At 53.7% G+C, this 20258-nt stretch overlaps 2 protein-coding genes across 2 annotated transcripts in view; both read right to left on the bottom strand.

Annotated features, from left to right (window-relative positions):
* DSCAML1 (DS cell adhesion molecule like 1) overlaps positions 1–15532 on the bottom strand; it is a 189953-nt gene extending 174421 nt beyond the window's left edge. Inside the window, exons 1-2 of the mRNA XM_048512112.1 lie at positions 15351–15532; positions 2477–2794 (exon numbers count right to left, since the gene is read on the bottom strand). Of these exons, the coding sequence (XP_048368069.1) occupies positions 2477–2794; positions 15351–15399 (367 nt within the window). The 5' untranslated portion in view covers positions 15400–15532. The remainder of the gene's footprint in view (positions 1–2476; positions 2795–15350) is intronic.
* Positions 15533–15570: 38 nt separating this feature from the next.
* LOC125441501 (basic proline-rich protein-like) lies at positions 15571–19055 on the bottom strand. Its single transcript, XM_048512111.1, has 4 exons — positions 18919–19055; positions 18674–18829; positions 16115–16594; positions 15571–15952 (listed from the first exon to the last, which is right to left on the bottom strand). The coding sequence occupies exons 1-4, from the start codon at positions 19053–19055 to the stop codon at positions 15571–15573; spliced, it is 1155 nt and encodes a 384-aa protein (XP_048368068.1).
* Between the last annotated feature and the right edge of the window lie 1203 nt (positions 19056–20258).

The raw sequence follows: 20258 nt of genomic DNA, 5'->3' as shown, positions 1-20258 counted from the left end.
CAGGCAGCCATTAGGGAGTGCTGCCCACCAACCCAAGCGCAGAGGCTTCACGACCTACTTCTGGCTCCTGACCCACAGTTGGGGAACACTGCATGGAAGGGAGAGAGGAAAGCTGGGCTGATCCAGACCCCGAGAGCTCCCAGGATCCTGGAGCGGAAGATTTGAGGGGTGTTGGGGTGTAATTTTCAAACAGTTCCCCTTTCCCTGATGATTCCTGCTGGGGCCCCAGAAAGTACTCTTTTGGGAGAGGGCGGGATATAAATCCAATAAATAAATAAATACTCTTTAATAATGCGGAAGCAGAACCACAAAGCCAAAAATGGGGAGAAATGTCAATATTATATAAAAGCAATGCAACATTTACTAGGCAGGCTTTGCTTTTGGGGATCCTTTGTTATTGCCTTCCCCAGCGGTCTACCCTTCGTCTACACTTGACCCCCAGGAAGGTGGGGACTTGTTTTACTGCCCTCAGAAGGACAGGGGACTGAATAAACCTTGAGCCGACCACCTGAAACTGACGTCTGCCAGGACTGAACTCAGGTCGTGGGCAGAGCTTGGACTGAGCTTTCTATTAGAGAAATCTTGCAAATTTTAAATTCAAAAATCTGTATAGATGCCTGCTACAACTAGAAATGCAGGGTGGGCCCGTGATGTTGTAAACTATTCTGAAATTATGAAATCATGGGGGAAAATGTGTTCCCCTGTTTCCTCTGCCCTCTCCAGAAAAAAATCACTTTTAGTAAAAAATATATGCAATATCTACTTCCCGATTAAACCTGAATTTCTTTTACTGATTTAATAACATAAAATACATTTGTAATTTAGTTCACGTGCAACTGTACTATTTGGCAGGTCATAGAATTTCAAAATATGAATGTCTTTGCTTTCTGCAAGAAAAATGGCAAAAGTGTCACGTTCTGGTTCCGAGTGTCAAACTAGTATCCGGAAGACCCCGGTTCAGACCCTCACTTGTGCCGTGCAAGCTTTCTGGTTGAGCTTGGGCCACTCTCTCAGACAAACCTACCTCGGAGGGTTGTTGTAAGGGTAAAGCACAGAACAGGAGAAGGATGGAAGCAGCATTAGGGCCCACTGGGAGAAGGGGGGGATAACTAATAAATGAGTTAAATAAATAACAAATAAGTATACCCAATACTTGAGAAAAAGCAAAACCTGCTGTACTCTATCCTACCATAGCACCTACATATTTAAATTCTGACATCTGAAAAGTAGGAAAAAATAAACCTTGAAAGCAGATTCAACATATTGGAGCCCCATAAATGAGTCATGGAGACCAACCTTTGGTGGTGGTCCAAATGCACAGTTATTAACTAAGGGCAGAGATGACTTCAGGAGCTTGTCTGACTTCAGCAGAAGATCCTGTCTGGGCTTAGCCACAGCCGGCAGCAGGACTCTCGAGGGCACAGGGTCCAGAGCAAGGCCCTGGCATTCCCTATCCAGCTGCATGACTCGATCATCCCACAACTTCCTCAGGAGAGTCCCCTGGTCATTTCAGAATCTCAAAGGGGAACTTGGCTGGGTTTTGGAAATCAGCACCCTCCCTTCCCATGCAATTCCTCTTCCCTACTTTCTTCTCAAACCCCTCAAAGGTGTGGGGCACAAAGTACAGAGAGTCCCCATGGCATACTGATAACCTGCGGGTAGGAACACAGCCTCTAAGACGGAGCCAGAGAAGCGTTTCTTCTGCCAAGTGTAGCTCCTGTTTTATATCAGGAGAACTGCCTGCACTTGTCTTTCAAATAAAAACCCTTCCCCTCATTACTAATGCTGTAAATCTGGTGAATTATTCACTTCTGGGGTGTTTGATGCCAGTCTGCATTGCAACAACACGAAGAAAGTCAGAGCTGCTCTGGTCCCTGAAGTGCACAGGCTCTGCCTGCCAGCGCTTAATAGGTCACCTAATGGAGTCACTGGGGCTGTCAGCCCACCCACCCTCAGTCAGTCGCCAGCCGCAAGAACTGTGGCACCCTCTGCTTCCATTTGCTCCCATTTGCTTTTTGAGCTGCAGCCCAACCAATGCACAGTTTACAAAGGGAGTTCACCTAGGACAACTCTACTCTCGAGGAAACAGAACTAGACCCAACAAGCAAATGCCATGAAAGGTTTTCTAGGCAGCTGCATCGCGCTGGGACCGGGGCTGCTGGAACGCGTGGGCTCTTCTACGCCAACAGACTTTCTGACAGTGGGGTGTATTTTCCACTCCAATGATGTCCTCCTTATGACCTGCCCTCAAAATGATAGAACCTCTCTATGCTGAACTGGATGAGTGCAGCTCTGAACACAGCCTGCAGTCTATTGGCAACCTCGACTCTCTACCTCCTCCACCACGTTCTCTCTCTCTCTCCCTCCCTCCCCTCCCCCCCACATGTCTGATTGGAGCAGCCCAAAGACAGTCAAATCCTGCCCAAGGAGAAAAGGAAAGCCAGGACAACCCCACTGTCTGCCAGTCAGCCAATACCTGCTTTGACCCGGATACTTGGGCTCCTGATTTTGCCTACAGAGTTCTCTGCGGTGCAGAAATAGTCGTTGTCGTGGATAAAGCTATTGAAGGCAGATGGCGAGAATGGGTAGAGCTGCAGCGTCCCGTTGGCGTGGACATGGCGGATGTGTGGGACATCGTAGATGTCATCCCCAGTGGCTAGGTACCAGCGAAGGGTGGCGGTGGGGGACCCGGCTGCTGGGCATGGGATCACCACTCCGACGGTGCTGGAGAAGGTCACCTGCTGGATGGAATCGTTCACAAAGTAGAGGCTGGTTCCAACGTCTTCAGTGCACACTGTGGAGAGAAGGAGTCCAGGGTTATTATGAGCCAAGAATTCAAGCACCACGGGGACTGGGGGGGGCGGGGGGGGGCCTTCCTGCCTTCCATTTGCTTCTTGAGCTACAACCCAACCAAAGCACAGTTTACAAAGGGAGTTCACCTAAGACAAAGGAAACCGCTCCAGAAGCACCCCTCTGCAAGGGAGGCCTTCTCCAAAGGCAAGATGGGGAAACATCAAACCATTTCAGCTTTCAGCCTCCAGATTCGTCAACTGCAGGATGCTTCACAACCAAAATGTTGTGCGTTCTGAGCATGCAGGCTACCCCATAAGGGCAGTGGGGAGAGGACTCCGGCCTAGAGCATCTAGGGGGATTTTCCAGTTCTTTAGCAAATGCCGGAGTCCCGTTTCACCCTCCCCCTTAGAAGGTACTCAGCCCTAGCACTCGCCATGGATGACAGAAGAAAAGATGGGAGGTTCTCCTGGCGTATTTCAATCCACAAGTTCTGAAAACGCTTCAGCCTGCACACAGGCAGCAATAGCCAAATGCTCAGAGCCCAGGGCTGCTGCGCCTCAAGAGATGGCCTCCACACGGGCAGGCGGGCAGGCAGCAGTTTCTTTTACAGCAACTCTGGGACAAAGAAAGTAACATTTGCCTAAAACATTTTCCCAAACGGCCGACCAAAACAGAACTCAGAGCAGGACTGATAAGAACCTGGATCAGAGCACCAGAGGGAGGGGCACCCTCTCCCACCCCCCACCCCTCCAGCAGGGGATTGGCTATCTTGTGCCAGCCTTTCCTCCCACCAATCCTCCAAGTGGCAAAAGGGGGCGTTTTTGCCAAGCAAGGAAACAATCCAGTGGGGAAAGTTAGTTATAAGACCCTTCCCAGTCCCCCTGCCCACGACTGCTTTCTGCAAATAAATTTCTCAGAACCTGCCAACGTCACGGCGGATTTGGGCTCCTCAGAATGAGAATTTTCTGTTTCAGACCCCAGGCAGGAGGGAAATTTTCAATGTGGTTCCTTCACCCCTCTTAGAGAAGAGACGGCGCCTCCCTTCCAGGGATCTCTCGTGGCTCCCTCCAGCCCTGGCACAAGCCCTTAACTGCCCCCCCCCCACTCTGATCCCAGGGCTTCAGGAGAGAAGGCCCAGAGCACCCACCCTGCCCCGGGAGATCCTAAGGCATGGCCTATTTGAGCCAGGCCCGGGCAGAGGGAGCACCATTCAATGAACACTGAAACAGGCAAGCCACTGAGGGGAGCACTCTAAAGGAGGGCAAAGTCAAAACTGGGGCACCACAAGGCAGAGAGACAAGCAGCTGGGCAGCAGCAAGGCCAGACCCATCACAACGCCTTCTGGGAAAGAACACACCTCGGTGTGTTCAGACTTTGCCCCACCCTGGGACATGGACAATGTACCACACTAAACTCTCCCTTCTCACGCAGACACAGCGTGAAACAGACTATTCTCTGTGATACCCCTCCGAAGATGCCAGCTGCAAATGCAGGAGAAACGTTAGGGACAAAATCCACCAGACCACGGCCACACAGCCTGGAAAACCGACCAGAACCAGTTGAATACGGCCGTGAAAGCCTTCGACAATACACCTCGGTTTAACCCAGAAGGACTGCAAGGACAGCACTGACCCCCCCCCCCCACCTCCGGGGCGGGGGACGCGAGTCTGAGGCACTGCAGTTGTCTGAGGCACTGCGGCTGAAAAAGCCAGTCTACAGACCCCAGCCGACCCAGCCTCCGCCACGGCGGGTTTCTGCAAGATGGCACCAGCCGTGGTTCTCAGGCCTCAGGCAGGCCACTACAGGTGGAGGTGGCGCTTCAGGTTCTCTGGGCCCAGCCTGCAGAGGGCAGCAGCAGCAGCAACTGAAACTGAGCCTGGAAACAGACACCAGCCCAGCTGACAAAGAGCTCATTTGACACGCTCACTCCAGCCCACCCTCGTAAGGAGCCTGCAGCTGCATTTGGCACCAAGAAAGGTTTCTGAGCTGGCTTCAGCCGCAGCCCCGATGTAGGGTATATTAATCCAAGATCATTTAGGCACCTATAACAGTGGCCAGATCAACTTTCTCGAAGAACGGCCCCCGCTGGCAGGCTGACCTTTGCGGGCAAAGGCATTGTCTGATGACAATGTGGAACCGAAAAGCAGCCCCAGAGGGTAAGCTGATCTTTCAGGAGAAAGTGTAACCCATCCTGAACAGGTGCAGCACCTTTTCCTCCGTCCACTTGGCTCCCCAACCACAGTAATTTCATCTTGTCTGGATTAAGTGTCAGTATATTAAGCCCCTATTTAATCTTTCAGTGCCTTCAGGCACTCCTGCTGCTTAGCTGGAAAGAAGAGTTCTAGCTGGGTGTCATTAGCGTATTGGCGGCCCTGTGCCCCAGATCTCCAGACAATATCTCCAAGGGGCTTCGTGTAAATATCAAAGAGCGCAGGAGACAAGACAGATATTTGCCAAGCAAAAGCCCCTCAGCATCGTCTTCTGGTCCCTGCCTTTAAGGAAGGTGTGAAGCCAATGCGATGCTTCCCCTCCCTACACCCTTCCCAACCAGGCAGTCTAGAAGGGCACCACAGTCCATGTTAGGACAGGCCCCAGAGAGATCCAGACAGACTCATGGCCCCTATCCGTTGACTGGTGGACAGCCAAGGCAGTTTCTGTTGCATGTCCAGAATGGGTCCAGATTTCAAAGGCCCTAAATGCACAGATGCATCCACAACATTCTGCTTCACTTCACCTCAGTCCCTTCTTCTGCCCCATGTTCAGTGGAGGATGTCGAAAGCTCGAATGGAGAAGAAGCTTCTCAAAAATAAGCTGGAAGCTCCCACAAACGTGCAGAGTGGGCTCCCTTTTCAGGACGGCCGGGCAGAGCCTGGAGAGGGAGCATCAGGACGAGCGCATGGAGGGTCTCAGCATTCGGGCACTGTAGCCGCAGCGCTGCCCATCTGGAACATGGGACCCTCCATGGCCTCAACCTTTCCCACATCACTGGGGAGGGGGAGAGCAAAAGGAACTGCCGGATGCAGCAAAATGGCTCATCTATTAATATTCTCAACCAAGCCCTTCACTGCCCCCCCTCCCCCGATGATGCATCCCAACTGCTCATTTGAGGAAAGACTATTAAAGCCTTATTGGGCACAACAATCCACATCCCATCATAAAGCAGTGATGAGGCCGTTAGCGCTAAGCAAGACGGGCAAAAATATTTGTGTTTTCGTCACAGCAGCCAGCAGAAGCCCACCCACCCCCACCCCCTCTCACGCTCAAACGCTACAGCATGTTAATGAGCTGGTACTACGGAGGAAATCTCCAGAACATTTTAACTGCTTCACAGCACAGATCGTTAATGCCCGTTTCTTGTAAACAAGCAAGCTGATGGTTGAAACCATCTGAAGAGACCACGGCAAAGCCTCGCCTCGCCTCGCCTCTACGACGTGCCCACGTTCAGGGCCAGCCAGGAGATCTGGACTTAGCCTCTCTTCTTCCAGAACTAATGAAGATCCAGTCCAGAATTGTCTCTCCTCTCCCAGCACAGAGAGCAAAACACAAACAAGGATCTCCCCTTTCATTCAGTGGGCATGCTTCACCCTCAATGCAAACACAGCCTGACTCTCCTTGACTACCTACCTACACCTAAGGAATGTCCGAAGCCGCTCCTGGCTTCTCGGCAGATTGCAAGCAGGCCATCACAGGGCCAACTGGACCAGCGGACCACCCAAGAACCACTGGTGGAACTGAAAGGATAAAAGGGTCCTCTAGGCCAGGACGATTAACCCTCCCTTCCTCTGACAGTCTTTTGCAGCTCTGCTACCAACAACCCTCTCATTTGGAAGCGAGCGCGTTCTGCTAATATGTGTGTGTGTGTGTGTGTGTGTGTGCGTGCGTGATTTGGGTTGGTTCATAAACATGTGTGAACAATCCAAAGAGAGAAGTGAAGGCCCAGAAAAAAACTTTAAAATTTGGTAGGGAAATGTGTTGTGCGACTCTTTCTGCCCAGCATAAATATAACAAAGTCATTATAAAAAGCTTTTGGGGGAGGAACTCTTCACAGGGTCCCTCTTCCAAAACATTTTCAGGTCACTTTACTTCTCCCAACACAGGTTTTTCAAACATAACTAAACTAGAGATCTTCCCCACCCCCCACTAACCCCCAAGATGGGGTCAGGTTGTTTCATGCTTGCTGTGAGGATAGCAGGCAAGCAAGAAACGCGTTGTTTTTCCTACCCCAACCTCTTGTGTGCATTTTCGCTGCTTGTGCCCCCATTTTGTGTTGCTGCAGAGATTCTCCATCCCTGCCTCCATTTGGTGAAGGTTTCCCACAGAGGTTTCCTGTTATAACTCATCTGTGTGCGATTTCAGTGTAAAGTACATGAATAAAATTTGTTTTGCCTGGCAATCCTTTTCCTTTTTGTTTTGAGGGGGCTGTCTGCATAACTATGACATCACAATATGAGAATCGCAGCCACTCGGAGGGCTGGTCTACCTCCCATTAAGTGGCAATGGGCAGACCTGTCCTCCATGGAGGGCTGGTCTACCTGTGACTGAACGGAACGGGCACACCAGCCCACTGCAGAAGAAAGGTCTCCCCCAGTTCCACTGTTTCTTAAAGGCACGTAGACCAGCCCTCCAAGCGGCTGCAATTCTCATATTGTGCTGTCGTAGCTATGCAGACAGCTCCCTCAAAACAAAAACAGAAAAGGAAAAGGATTGCCAGCCAGAACAAACTTTATTCATGTACTTTTACACTGAAATTGTGCATGGATGAGATGCTAGCGGAGGAAATCTCCACTGGAAATCTTCACCAAATGGAGGCAGGGATGGAGAATCTCTGCAGCAGCACAAAATGGTGGTCACAGCAACATGCAACTGACAAGCAAGCACTGGAAAGACATGTGAAACATTTTCTGTTTTAAAATGAATTAAATGCTTCTTAAGGCAAGGTTTTCCACACTTAAAATGCATAACGTGAGGACTTTTTCCATTTTTCCAGTTGGGAAATTTGGGAAACAAGAGAGCTGTTTTTTAACTGTAGACGTATGCAACATTTCAAGGTTTTAAAAAATGTAAATAATTTTAATAACACTTAACATGCTGTAATGGGTTTATGCAGTGACTTTTCAGTGTTTTAAAGGCTGGCTTAATATCCAAACATGCTGGTAACCCTACTGTGCCTTTATGAGAGAGTCCTGGTCCAAATAATCCACTTCATGAATTGTTAACTACAGAAGATCCATGCGCTACAGTGCTATAAGGTACAGCAGTTTGCAAATCCTTCTCAAATATACATTTATTTATTTAAACTAGACAGCTTACAATTAAAAAACACAGTATACAAGTCATTTGGTATACATTCAGTTTTTCTTATAGAAAATGAAGATATTTGTGTTTTTAAATTCCACAAATATTCCAAATAGTACCATTTTATATGCAAAGAAAGAAGAGAGATATTTTATATTGTTAAAGCAGTAAAAGAAGGATAGGTTTGATCAGAAAGTATGTATTGTATATATTTCAGTTTTCCCAACATTTCCTTTTTTCCTGAAAGGGGGGGGGATATTTTTTCCCCTGTGGCTTCAGGATTTCTGAAAAGTTTATATCTCTGTATCCAAACCAAGAGCAGAAACAGCCCAGTTATAACTCCTTAGTGTGTTGAGTGATGGGAGGCCTGTCCCTTTCCTTGTTACTGCATGAACTGCTTTACCAAATCAGACCAAGATCCACCTCGTCCATCATATTTTATAAGAATCCACTCAGCCAGCAGAAACTGGCCAGGCATTCGCCAGTAGACTGATATTTACTATCTATCTGGTGTGGATATCATCTTCCTCCACCTTCCTCTTAGCCATTTGGAACTGCCCAGAAGAGCCTGTGGGTGGGAGAAAGTGATTTCTAGACTTGGCCATCAAAATGCATAAAGCAGCTGTCCCCCTGCCCCCTCCCCCCGCCTCCAGCACACCTGGCTCTGGCCAGGATCATCTAAACCAGGAGTGTCCAACTCTGGTGCTTCAGATGTTCATGGACTACGATTCCCATCAGCCCCTGCCAGGATGGCGAATTGGGACTGATGGGAATTGTAGGCACCAGAGTTGGACACCCCTGATCTAAGCCTTGCACTGTTACATTCACACCAGCAAGTGTGTGAACAGGTCATGCCCAGCTAGACAAGGGTCAATTCAAGCTCCCAGTGGCCCATGGGGCTTTGGCTCCACCCCTGCACTACTGCTGGCAGAAAATGAACTCTACGAGCCAAACTCATGTCTGCAAACCTGAATCCGGTCACGAGGCTCCTTGGAAGAGCCTTTCCGTTGCCTGCAGAAGTCACCAGGTTCCATTCTGACATCCTGCGGCCAAAGGGATCAGGTAGGAGGAGGGGATGTGGAAGACCTGGAGACCCCGGAGAGCCACGGCCAGTCAGAGGAGGGAACACTGGCCTTGACGGGACAGTGGGCCGACTCAGGAGATAGCCATTTTGTGCGGGAGGGAAGGGATGTCAAAGGAGGAGGCAGTTTAGCGTGATACGAACGAGACAAAGTCACTGAACATGAACTGATGTGCGCCAAAACACACCCTACTCCACTGGAGGCCGCAGCGAGGCCCGCCAAACTACCAGCTGCAGCAACAGAAGACGCTGCAATGGAGGACACCACTCCCAGCTCTGAAATGCAGGACTCATTTGACCGTTCCCTCTGCAAGAGCCCCCGCGCAAGGCCAGCTGCACAGACATGGCGGCTGCGGTGGGGGGAAGGTGGGGGAGAGAGTCAAAAATGTCTCATCAATAAGAAATTCAAATTACTAGAAAAGCTTTTGCAGGTCAAAAGGGGCAGAATGTTTTTTAATAGAAAATGGAAGTTATGGGATTGGTAGTAGCTATGAGACAGACGCATAGAGTTAAATCCATCTAATCTCCTTTACCATTTAACAGTAAGCACAATCCTAATTCCATGTTTCATAAAACTGTCTCCAAATCACCATGAGAGATTAAAAACACAGAAATAGCCTTGCAATATTTTAAAAACAGAAATCATTTCTAGCATCTGGTCACAGGCCTTGGCTGTAACCTACATATTAAAAGCATTTGCTCAGAGCCCACTTTCAGTGCTGGCACACCCTGACCTGCACGCCCCCCCCCCCCCGGCTCCCCTGATTTGGCCAAGCCTCAGAAGCCAAGTAGGGGTGGCAGCGGCAGCGGTGGCTCTGGTTGGTACTTGGATGGGAGACCACCCAGGAAGCAAGTCCAGGGTCGTGATCCAGAGGAAAGGCAACGGCCAGCCGCCTCCAAACTTCTTTGGTCTTGAAACTCCTATTGAGTCACCATGAGTTGGCTGTGACTTGACGGCGGCACTTTACACAGGGCATCAAGGGGGCGTCATTTTGAGCTGCAGCACGAAAGCACCCAGCAGATGAGGTACAGCCATTTCCAGCACAGGAGAAAACACACCCTGAGCTTTCACAGAGCAATGGTTTTTTCATAAATGACCTGGAAGTAGGGGTGGGTAGCGTGGTGGCCAAGTTTGCAGATGATACCAAATTATGTAGGGTGGTGAGAACCACAAAGGATTGCGAAGAGCTCCAAGCGGACCTTGATAAATTAGGTGAGTGGGCTCAGAAATGGCAAATGCAGTTCAATGTAGCAAAATGTAAAGTGATGCACATAGGGGCAAAAAATCCAGACTTCACATACACGCTACAGGGGTCAGTGCTATCAGTCACAAACCAGGAAAGGGATTTGGGCGTCTTAGTTGATAGTTCCATGGGAATGTCAACTCAATGCATGGCAGCTGTGAAAAAGGCAAACTCTATGCTGGGGATCATTAGGAAAGGAATTGAGAATAAAACTGCAAGGATTGTCATGCCCTTATATAAAGCAGTGGTGCGACCGCACTTGGAGTACTGTGTCCAGTTCTGGTCGCCGCATCTCAAAAAGGATATCGAAGAGATAGAAAAAGTGCAGAGAAGGGCAACGAGGATGATCGAGGGATTGGAGTACCTTCCTTATGAGGAGAGGCTGCAGGGTTTGGGACTCTTTAGTTTGGAGAGGAGACGTCTGAGGGGGGATATGATTGAAGTCTATACAATTATGCATCGGGTAGAAAATGTTGACAGAGAGAAATTTTTCTCTCTTTCTCACAATACTGGAACCAGCGGGCATTCATTGAAAATGCTGGGGGGAAGAATTAGGACTAATAAAAGGAAATGCTTATTCACACAACGTGTGGTTGGTGTTTGGAATTTGCTGCCACAGGAGGTGGTGATGGCCACTAACCTGGATAGCTTTAAAAAGGGCTTGGACAGATTTATGGAGGAGAAGTCGATCTATGGCTACCAGTCTTGATCCTCCTTGATCTCAGATTGCAAATGCCTTAGCAGACCAGGTGCTCAGGAGCAGCAGCCGCAGAAGGCCATTGCTTTCACCTCCTGCACGTGAGCTCCCAAAGGCACCTGGTGGGCCACTGCAAGTAGCAGAGTGCTGGACTAGATGGACTCTGGTCTGATCCAGCAGGCTAGTTCTTATGTTCTTATGTCTTCGATGGCAGGAAACTGCAACCGAGAAGTACTGCAATACTAATGTTTCTGCTTTGTCCAGACCAAGGGGTTCATTTGTCACCATCCTATGGCAGCCGCCATTCTGCTTTCTCACTGGACTTCTTCAAGCACAGATTTGCTAGGAGGAGCTTGGCTACGGAAGGGAAGCCGGGACACTCCCTTTCACCCACAAGAGTGAGCTAAAGCAGCCGGAACATCCGATCAAGTGAGCTGTATTTTCCCTCTCTGACTGGCACTTCCTCCGGAGGCTTTTGTTCACTACGATCTGTTTCCGAGGGCTGAATTGCCCACCTGCTGACAGCAGTCCACTGGCCACACAGGAGCGCACATACTCACCTGCCCACATCCAGGGCAGCACACCTTCGACCAGGGACAGGCCAAGAGGGCATCAGGAGAGGCAGGAGTGGTGCTGAGCAATACCTACCTCGCCACATCTCCCCCACAAGGCTGAGCTACTGAATCTTGTGTCTCAGACAAACCTAAATCTGCACTTATAAACGCTTTTGAAGAAAAATTATGTTTGCTTTTACCACAAGTTTAAGAACATGAAAACACAGCCGGAGCACAGGAGAGGCACCCCGTTGTAGCAGATCAATGGTGCATGTAGTGGAGCATCCTGTTTGACCCAGCTGCCCAACAGACATGACATCGAAGCCAAGGTCTTCCCCTGGTGTTTTCTAATAGCCCTGGGATTCAGAGGTTTGCTGCCTTTGTACATGGAGGTTCCTTTTCCTCCCCAAGGCTAGTTCAAAAAGAAAACCACAAAGCACAAAGAGACAGATGAGAGGCAGTGTAGAAATCCTGCAAATTTTCTGCTTTTCCTTTTAGATACAGTAAATCATCTTATCCTTTTCTGGTTTCCCAAACAGCTGAGATTGGAGACACTTTTCCAAATACGTTATTCCTAATTTGGGAACCAAGCAGCACCCAGACTCCGAATGTGGGAGATCTACTGCTGCCGCCTCTGCCAGAGAGCAGCTGGTGCTTGGTTCATGCGGTTTGGGTAAGGGATGAATTCACACCTCTAAGCACATTGAAGAGTGTGTGGACCGCCATGTTGTGAGGAGTGGAGCTAGAGAAAGCAAGAGACGCCATGGGCTGTAATCTCTCACAGAGCTCCCCAGCTGTTGGGAGTAATACAGGGAGGCAAATTCACGCTCCCCTCGTACCAGCCTGGCAGGGGACAGAGAACCGTAACAGAAGGATATGGAGAATGCCTGGAGCATGAATAGATGCGCCTGAAATTCTGCACAGAATCACTTGGCCCAGTTAACATGGGAAGGGGGGCCTCCGCTGCATGTCACAGGAGCCCATTCCCAAACTCGGGAACCAGGCGGCTCCTCACTCCCTCTAGAGAAGGGCACACATTCCAAGCAGTGTGGGTAATGGCGGAGCTCAGGTGGGATTTTAAGGGTCTCCAGAGGGGTCAGGAAAGATCCAAGCCAGGGGCCATATCATCCACGACAAGAAGCCAGGGTGGGGGAGCCACGAATCCTGACACTCTGTGTTGGCTCCTAACAATAACTGTCCTCCATGGCAGCTTCATAAGGATTCCATGTTTAATTTCCCAGACAAACAAAGCAGATCGCAATGAGGAGGGAGGGAGGGAGGGAGGGAGGGAGGGGGCCAAGAACTGTCAAACGAGCTCCCCATCGCTGGCTGATTTTAATACAGAAAGGAGCATAAAAAGAAGCCAGACAGAACAAACTAGTGTGCAGAGATGGGTGGGGGCAAAAAGGATCGCAGGCGTCCCCCTTCCAGCCAGGCAGGGATCTCCCGTCTGTGGCTCCAAGCGAAGGAGCGGACAGAGTCGCTCGCATCCTTCCTCTCCCAAGTCATAAAAGCAATTCCAGGGCAGCTCCTGCCCTCTGAGCTCCCACAGTTGCGCTCCGGCTGCCCAGGCTGCGCTGGGGGGGCTCTGAAATAACCTGGGAAATCTATCTGGCTCCAACCCCACTGAGGAATTTTCTCCAACTTTAGTGTTTCCTTGGATCAAATGCTTATTTGCTGGGGGGTGGGGGCTGTTCCAGCAGCCCCTTTTCTCTGCAGCTCAAACACATTAAAATGTTTTGCTCTGATGCCCATAGATATTAAGTATCTGAAGGGTCTCCCATGCATTCAGCAATCTGGATTTTTTTATCCCCGCGTAATTTAACCCCCACCAGATTACGACTGACATTCTGCAGTCGCTCAATTTTAACACTTTCTAACAAAGAAGCAGTTGGGTCCATTAAAAAAAAATCATGGCTTCCAAAAGGGTGGGGGGGGGAGGTGGTTTTTGGGTCTGCCGCGGAAGACTCAAATTGGTCTTCTCGGAGATGCACCAGCTGCCGCCAAAGACTCTCTCCGCTCCCAGCCACAAGGATCGAAAATAATCAAAGTTGTTATTTTGATAGCAAAACCCAGAGAAACATTTGCAGCCATGGTGGCGGCTTCCCCTCTTGCTGGCGCACTGATGAAATGCAAATACAGGCAAATCAGATGCGGGCATTGATGGTGGCAACGACCAAACCCTCCTGCGCACAGAGAGACATTTGGGGAACGTTCTCGGCTCCTACGCACGCACACACACACACACCACACGCGCGCGCACACACAGATAGCCCGAAAGAAGGGGACCCTGGCGTTCATAAAAAGTTCCATCATTTGCAATCACTTGTGTCACGCCGCTGAACGAGGCACTCGACACATTCAAGAGACGCGTTCACAATCTGTCCCCGTGAAGAGCGGTTTCTGCTCCGCTCCGGTGCCCATCCCCGATCTGCGCCTCCATCTCTCCCCCCGCTCGGTTTCTGGTGCCTCCGGGGGGGGGGGGGAGCAGCCCGCCAGGGGGGCAGAGCTTTGCGTGGCTCTGGAAGCCCCCACAGGAGAAACCCTCACTTTAGAAGAAGGGGAGCCAAGCGAGGCTGTGCCACCCCCGCCCCAAATGCAGGGCTGGCGATATTGTGCTGGTGGGTCACAAATGATGCACCCAACGGAGGGGACGGGCTGGCCGTGCTTTTATGTAACAGGATCGATTCCACCAGATGGACTTGTAATTTCACCCCATGCAACATGCCCCTGCCCGCCCGCCCGCCCGTCCCTTGACCGGGAGGGCGTCCTTCGAGGGGCGCCCGGTTTCCATCCCGGGATGCAGCTCCACGGCTGCCTGGGCTCCAGGGCTCCCACCCGGAGAAGAGACGCCTTCTTACTGGGGGGGCGCCGCATGGGGTCTCTCTCAGGAACGAGAACCTGGCTGGGAAACCACTTTCAAAACTGGGGGTGGGGGGAGGACAGGAGTCCGACTGGACGGGGAGCCCGGGGCGCGGTCGTGGGCCAGGTGCTGCCCGGAGGCGGGCCTCTGTCAGGTGGCCTCTCGTGGGGGGGGGGATTCTACGGACGGGGGGAGGGAGGGAGGCGCTCCGTTCAATTCTCCTGCCGAGCGGCGCTCCGAGGATGCAAAGGGTTAATGGCCACAACTGCCAGCTCAGGGATTCCGACACCACCACCGCCGCCGCCCCCCCCCGACCCGCTCGGTCCCTCTCTGGCGGCCAAAGACCCGCATCCCGCGGATGGGAACGGAGGGCTGCCCGACCGCCTTTGGCCGGCTCCCCCCTGGGGATGAGGAGGAGGACCAGAAGGTCCCCCCCCCGGCCAACCCCAAAGCACTCCCGAGCACAATATAGGTCGCGCCCCACCCCCGCCCCACAAGGCAGGGGGGCCACCAGCCCTCCGCCCCGCCCCCGCCCTGGCACACGGACGCTCCTCGGACCCCTCTGCTCCCCGAGGCATCCCACCCCCCGCCGCCGCAAGCGCGGGTCTGGACGTGCTCTCGGGCTCTCCGTAGCAGCCCCCTGGCCGAACGCTCCGGGGGGGGGCGGCGACAGCAAGACCGCGGAGGGGGGCAGGGGCTCTCGCCAGTGTCGGAGGGCAGGCAGGGGGCTCCTCCAGGCGTCCGTCCAGCACTCCCCATCCCCCAGGAAAGTTCGCGGCGCGCCCTGCCCGCCCGAGGCCCGACGGGGCGCCCGCGTGCTTACCTGGCCGGGCCCAGGAGTGGAGCAGAAGGAGACAAGTGACCAGCCACATGCCATCCAGGGGGGCCGGTGCCGCGGGCGGGCGGGCGCCCTGCCTCGTCCCGCGTCCCTGCCCGGCCCTCGCCAGCTTCCCCCGTCGTCCGACGCTCGGCGGCGGCGGCGCTGCTCCCCTCGCCGGCTGGCTGCCTGGCTGGCTCCCTCGCCCGCCCGCCTGCCCGCCCCGCTACTGCCAGCCGCTCCGAGCGCCCGCTGCTGCCCGCGCCAACCGCACAGGCGAGCGGGCGAGCGAGCGAGCGAGCGGGGAGGGAGGGAGGGGAGCGCGGCGGAGGGGACGGTCTCGCCAATCCCCGCCCACCGCGCTGCCGCCGGGCGGGGAGGAGGAGGCGGCGGGGGGGGGGGTCCACAGCCGGCGCCCCCGTCCAAGCGGAGCCCTCCAAGCGGAGCGCGGCCGGGGGCGGCCGGGGGGGTGAGCAGCCCCAGGCGGGGGGGCCAGGCTGGGCGAGCAGGCAGCTGCCTTCTCCGGGGGAGGCTGGGGCTGAGGGGCCCCGGGGGCTTTTCTGCCGGAGGGAGGCCCCCGGCCCGCCAAGGGCGTTCCGGCGAAGAGGCTGGCGGGTGCCGGGGGTGAGCGCGGACTCCGGGTCCACAAGCGGAGCCGGAGAGAGCAGCCCGGTCGTAGCTCCCGGCCGCCAGACCTCTCTCCCGCCTGGAGCTCTCCCGGAATGGCCGGGGGCGGCCCGCCTCCCTAGCGCAGGCTCCCCTCTTCGCACCTGGAGGCTCGTGCCCCCACAACAGGATAGGGGCCGGGGGGGCGCCGTCTCGGGCCTGGCCGGGCTACCAGCGCAGGTGGCCGCCCTGAGGGGTCACGACGAGCTCCCCCCGCGCGCGTGCTAGCCTGGCCCAGGCTCGTCTGCCGCCCGCCGCCGAGCGGGAGTGCCAAGTTCGGCCTGCTGGCTGCCCGGCTGCCCCGCGCCAGAGGAGGAGGAGGAGGAGGGCTTCCTGCCCCCGAGGGGCTCCCCGCCTGCCCTGCGCCGCTGCCGGGCTCTCCGTGCAGAGCGAGGGCACCCCAGGGCGCGGGGGCGGGGGGGAGGAGGAGGCCGGACCCCTGGGTCCAGCGCCGCGGAGCGCCTCGGGGAAGAGGGGTGGGCTGGAGAGTGTGTTTCCCGCCTCGCTCCACGTGCAGCGCGCTGCGGGGCGGGGGCGGCCTGGGGGCAGTCCGAACTCCCTCCGCCCCACCTGGCAAAGGGTCCCTCGGAGGGAGAGGAAGGGGAGGAGTTTGGGGGGGAGGATACCTCCAAACCACCTCGCAGCCCCCGGACACGGTGCTGCGGCTGCTGCAGGCCTGGTGGGGCTCCCTGCTCCTTTCTCCCGCCTTGCTGCTGCTGCTACCTGCCCTTAGGCGCGTCAGGAGGCGACGGAGTGGCTGGCAGGCAGGCAGGCAGGCGCTTGGCAGGGGCCCCCGCGGGACTTCCTGTGCGGCGCGCCCCCCCCCCCCCCCGCCCAGTGTGTGCAGAAGAGGAGCACGGAATGGTTGCCTTGGCCAGTCAAAGAGACACCATCCGTTTGGGTCCTGCGTAGCTGGTAATAAAAACTGCGCGGGGGGGGGGGGTAATTATTGGGATATTATTTACTTAGGGTCCAAGGAAAATGTATTACCCTGTAGCACAATTTATTTGCAGACAATTTGTTACCAATGGATAAGCCACTCCAGGATCCAAACAAAGGGAGCAGGTAGCACACACAGCTGGCATCATGCCCATCTGGCCCCGGCGCCACCAGCCCCCTCCTTTGCCAAGTGAGTCTCTCCAGGTGCATTTATCAATCCGTGTTCTTCTGGGTGAGAAATAATCATCTCTGTGCGCTCCAGATTCAGGTCTTTTTCCTAGCTCTGGCGATGCTAAGCAAGAGTGGGCGGCCAGCCACGCTACTGAAAGGGCACCTGGACGGCCTTGGGTCTGGCATTTCAGGCCTCAAGGTGTGACTTGGGGGTCATTCCCTGTCCTTCTTCAGAAAAGGAGGCTGCCTCACCCTAACCCTACCCATTCAACATAGTTCACATAGTAAAAAATACAATATGGTCATTTGAAAAATCATAACATTTACCAATATTAATTAATCCCATTAAACATAATGCCACAGGTGCCAGAAAAGAGCAAGAGTTGACTCCTTGAAGCACCTTGAAGACCGACAAGATTTCTAGGGTATCAGCTTTCAAGAGTCAAAGTTCTTGAAATACCTCATAAGAACATAAGAACTAGCCTGCTGGATCAGACCAGAGTCCTTCTAGTCCAGCACTCTGCTACTCGCAGTGGCCCACCAGGTGCCTTTGGGAGCTCACCTGCAGGAGGTGAAAGCAATGGCCTTCTGCTGCTGCTGTTCCCGAGCACCTGATCTGCTAAGGCATTTGCAATCTCAGATCAAGGAGGATCAAGACTGGTAGCCAGAGATCGACTTCTCCTCCATAAATCTGTCCAAACCCTTTTTAAAGCTATCCAGGTTAGTGGCCATCACCACCTCCTGTGGCAGCATAATCCAAACACCAATCACATGTTGCGTGAATAAGCGTTTCCTTTTATTAGTCCTAATTTCTCTGTCAACATTTTCTACCCGATGCATAATTTTATAGACTTCAATCATATCCCCCCTCAGACGTCTCCTCTCCAAACTAAAGAGTCCCAACGCTGCAGCCTCTCCTCATAAGGAAGGTGCTCCAATCCCTCGATCATCCTCGTTGCCCTTCTCTGCACTTTTTCTATCTCTTTGATATCCTTTTTGAGATGTGGCGACCAGAACTGAACACAGTACTCCAAGTGCGGTCGCACCACTGCTTTATATAAGGGCATGACAATCTTTGCAGTTTTATTATCAATTCCTTTTCTAATGATCCCCAGCATAGAGTTTGCCTTTTTCACAGCTGCCATGCATTGAGTTGACATTCCCATGGAACTATCAACTAAGACGCCCAAATCCCTTTCCTGGTCTGTGACTGATAGCACTGACCCCTGTAGCGTGTATGTGAAGTTTGGATTTTTTGCCCCTATGTGATACCAATCAAATTATGAACCATTCAAATCCCCCAGGTTAGCAGTTTCCCTATAGGTGGAAATGCAGACTTTGACTTACTTAACAGACTTTTAAAAAGCTGCTTCCTGAACATACGTATTTCTTTGAAGTACAGATGACTCACAGCTTACATTCCATAAAAGGCCTAATGCATCACAAGCAGAAGAAACCCCCACAATGTACAGTTTAGATCAGAGGCGCAGGGGGAGAAAATGGGGCAAAACCTGCTCAGGAAGCCCCGCCCCCCCCCCCTGTGCCCCACTTACCTGTCTAGACCTCCACGGGGTGTCCCTTGATCCTGCCCCACCCGGCTGCTCCTTTCGCTGGTGGAGCCTCCGTCGGCCGAAGGAGCAGCCTGGCTGGCCACCGAGGGGCACCCAGAGGCGGCCCAGCTGGGCTGCTCTACTGGCTGAAGGAGCAGCCTGGTGGGGTGGGGCCGAGGGGAGGGGAAGGGGTGATTCTCCACCCCCACGTGACCAGCTGGCGTGCGCCTGGGGACACGTGGCCCCACGTATCCCTGTGAGCGCTCCGCCTCTGGTTTAGAATGATAATACAGCAAGAGGCAGGGAGAGAAAGCAGCGGCTCCGAGGCCGCTCTACGGTGGTGCTGGAAAGTGTTGTCAGGTTGCAGCAGCTGACTGGTGGTCATCCCTGGGGTGGGGATTTCCAGGCAGGAGAGGCTCAGAGGTGTGTGGCCGTCCTCTCCTTCCTGGACTCCCATCCCAGCCCCAACCGGGGTCGACCCTGCCTAGTTTCTGAGAACTGACAGGGTTGGACCATCCAGGCCATTATTGCATCACACTCATTAAAAAATCATTTTTAAACCAATAGGTTATCTCCCTCCCCCTGGTTTCTCCTGTGGCGGCTTTCAAGTCCCAAACATCCACCGGACAAAGGATGGTAACAATCCCCTCCCCAAGGAAAGGTTTCCTTTTCAGCCCCTTGAATTCAAGCTATCCTACTCAGTGACCCACAGAGCCCCAGGTGATCCCCAGCTTACTTACTAGGGGTTGCCAACCTCCAGGTGCGGCCTGGAAATCTGGAAGTGGAGCTGATCTTCATGCTAGAGGGGGGCCAGTTCCCCTGGGTAAAGTGGACGGTGGACTCTACTCTACGGCATGATGCCCTGCGGAGGCCCCTCCCCTCCCCACCCCCTGCCCTCCTCAGGCCCCACCCCCCAACTCTCCAGGGATTTCCCTACTGTGGAGTTGGCTGCCCCACCTACAGTGGGGAGGGCGGTTGCATTCTCTGCTGTGCTCCCATAGACTTGAGAAGCAGATCCAGCAGGGGGAGGAGGAGGCCAGAGGCGGCGGCTGCTGCTGCTGCTGCTGCTCCCTTGCCGCCCCCTCCCACCCCGGCTCAGCTGTCTCCCCTTCCCTTCCCTTGAGGAATCCATGTTTGATTTCCTGCAATTGGGCACAAAGTGTTCCATAGTTAATGGGGGGGGGGGAGCAGAGATATGGGGCTCCAGACTCTCCAGAAGCAGTGGCCCTTTCTTCTCCTTTTGTGTTTGGGAAAGGCCTCTGGATCCAGGGCAGGCTGGGCTGTGTAGGGCATGGCTGGTCCGCAGCGATGGAGATATGGTGAAGTCTGTCGAGGGGAAAGCTCGTCCTCATTGATCTGAGAGCAGTGGGGGGCCGCAGGGCACGGCGAGCACACTGGCACCCCGGTGGCCAAACTCTGCTTGTGCTGCAGAGCATTTGCAGGAGGGGTGAGCAACGACAGGCAAGAAGACTGCTGGCCCCCCTCCCTCCCCTGTTGGCCTCCCCCATGGGCCAAGCCAGTGATGGGGCCATAAGAACAGAAAACTTTCTCTGGCATGATAGATGCTGTAAGATGCGTGTTGCTGATG

The sequence above is a fragment of the Sphaerodactylus townsendi genome, linkage group LG12 (genome assembly GCF_021028975.2).
Source record: "Sphaerodactylus townsendi isolate TG3544 linkage group LG12, MPM_Stown_v2.3, whole genome shotgun sequence".
Lineage (NCBI taxonomy): Eukaryota > Metazoa > Chordata > Lepidosauria > Squamata > Sphaerodactylidae > Sphaerodactylus > Sphaerodactylus townsendi.
Note: the sequence above shows the minus strand (reverse complement) of the source record. Positions and strands in the feature narration are given on the sequence as shown.

Excerpts from the sequence above, each read along its gene's own strand:
- LOC125441501 (XM_048512111.1), bottom strand. The coding sequence starts at position 19,055 with ATGACCACCAGTCAGCTGCTGCAACCTGACAACACTTTCCAGCACCAC. Across the intron at positions 16,595-18,673 it reads CCCCGTGGAGGTCTAGACAG|GGACCCTTTGCCAGGTGGGG; the intron begins GTAAGTGGGGCA and ends TCTCCCTCCGAG. Across the intron at positions 15,953-16,114 it reads GTGGGGGCACGAGCCTCCAG|CCTCTTCGCCGGAACGCCCT; the intron begins GTGCGAAGAGGG and ends GGCACCCGCCAG.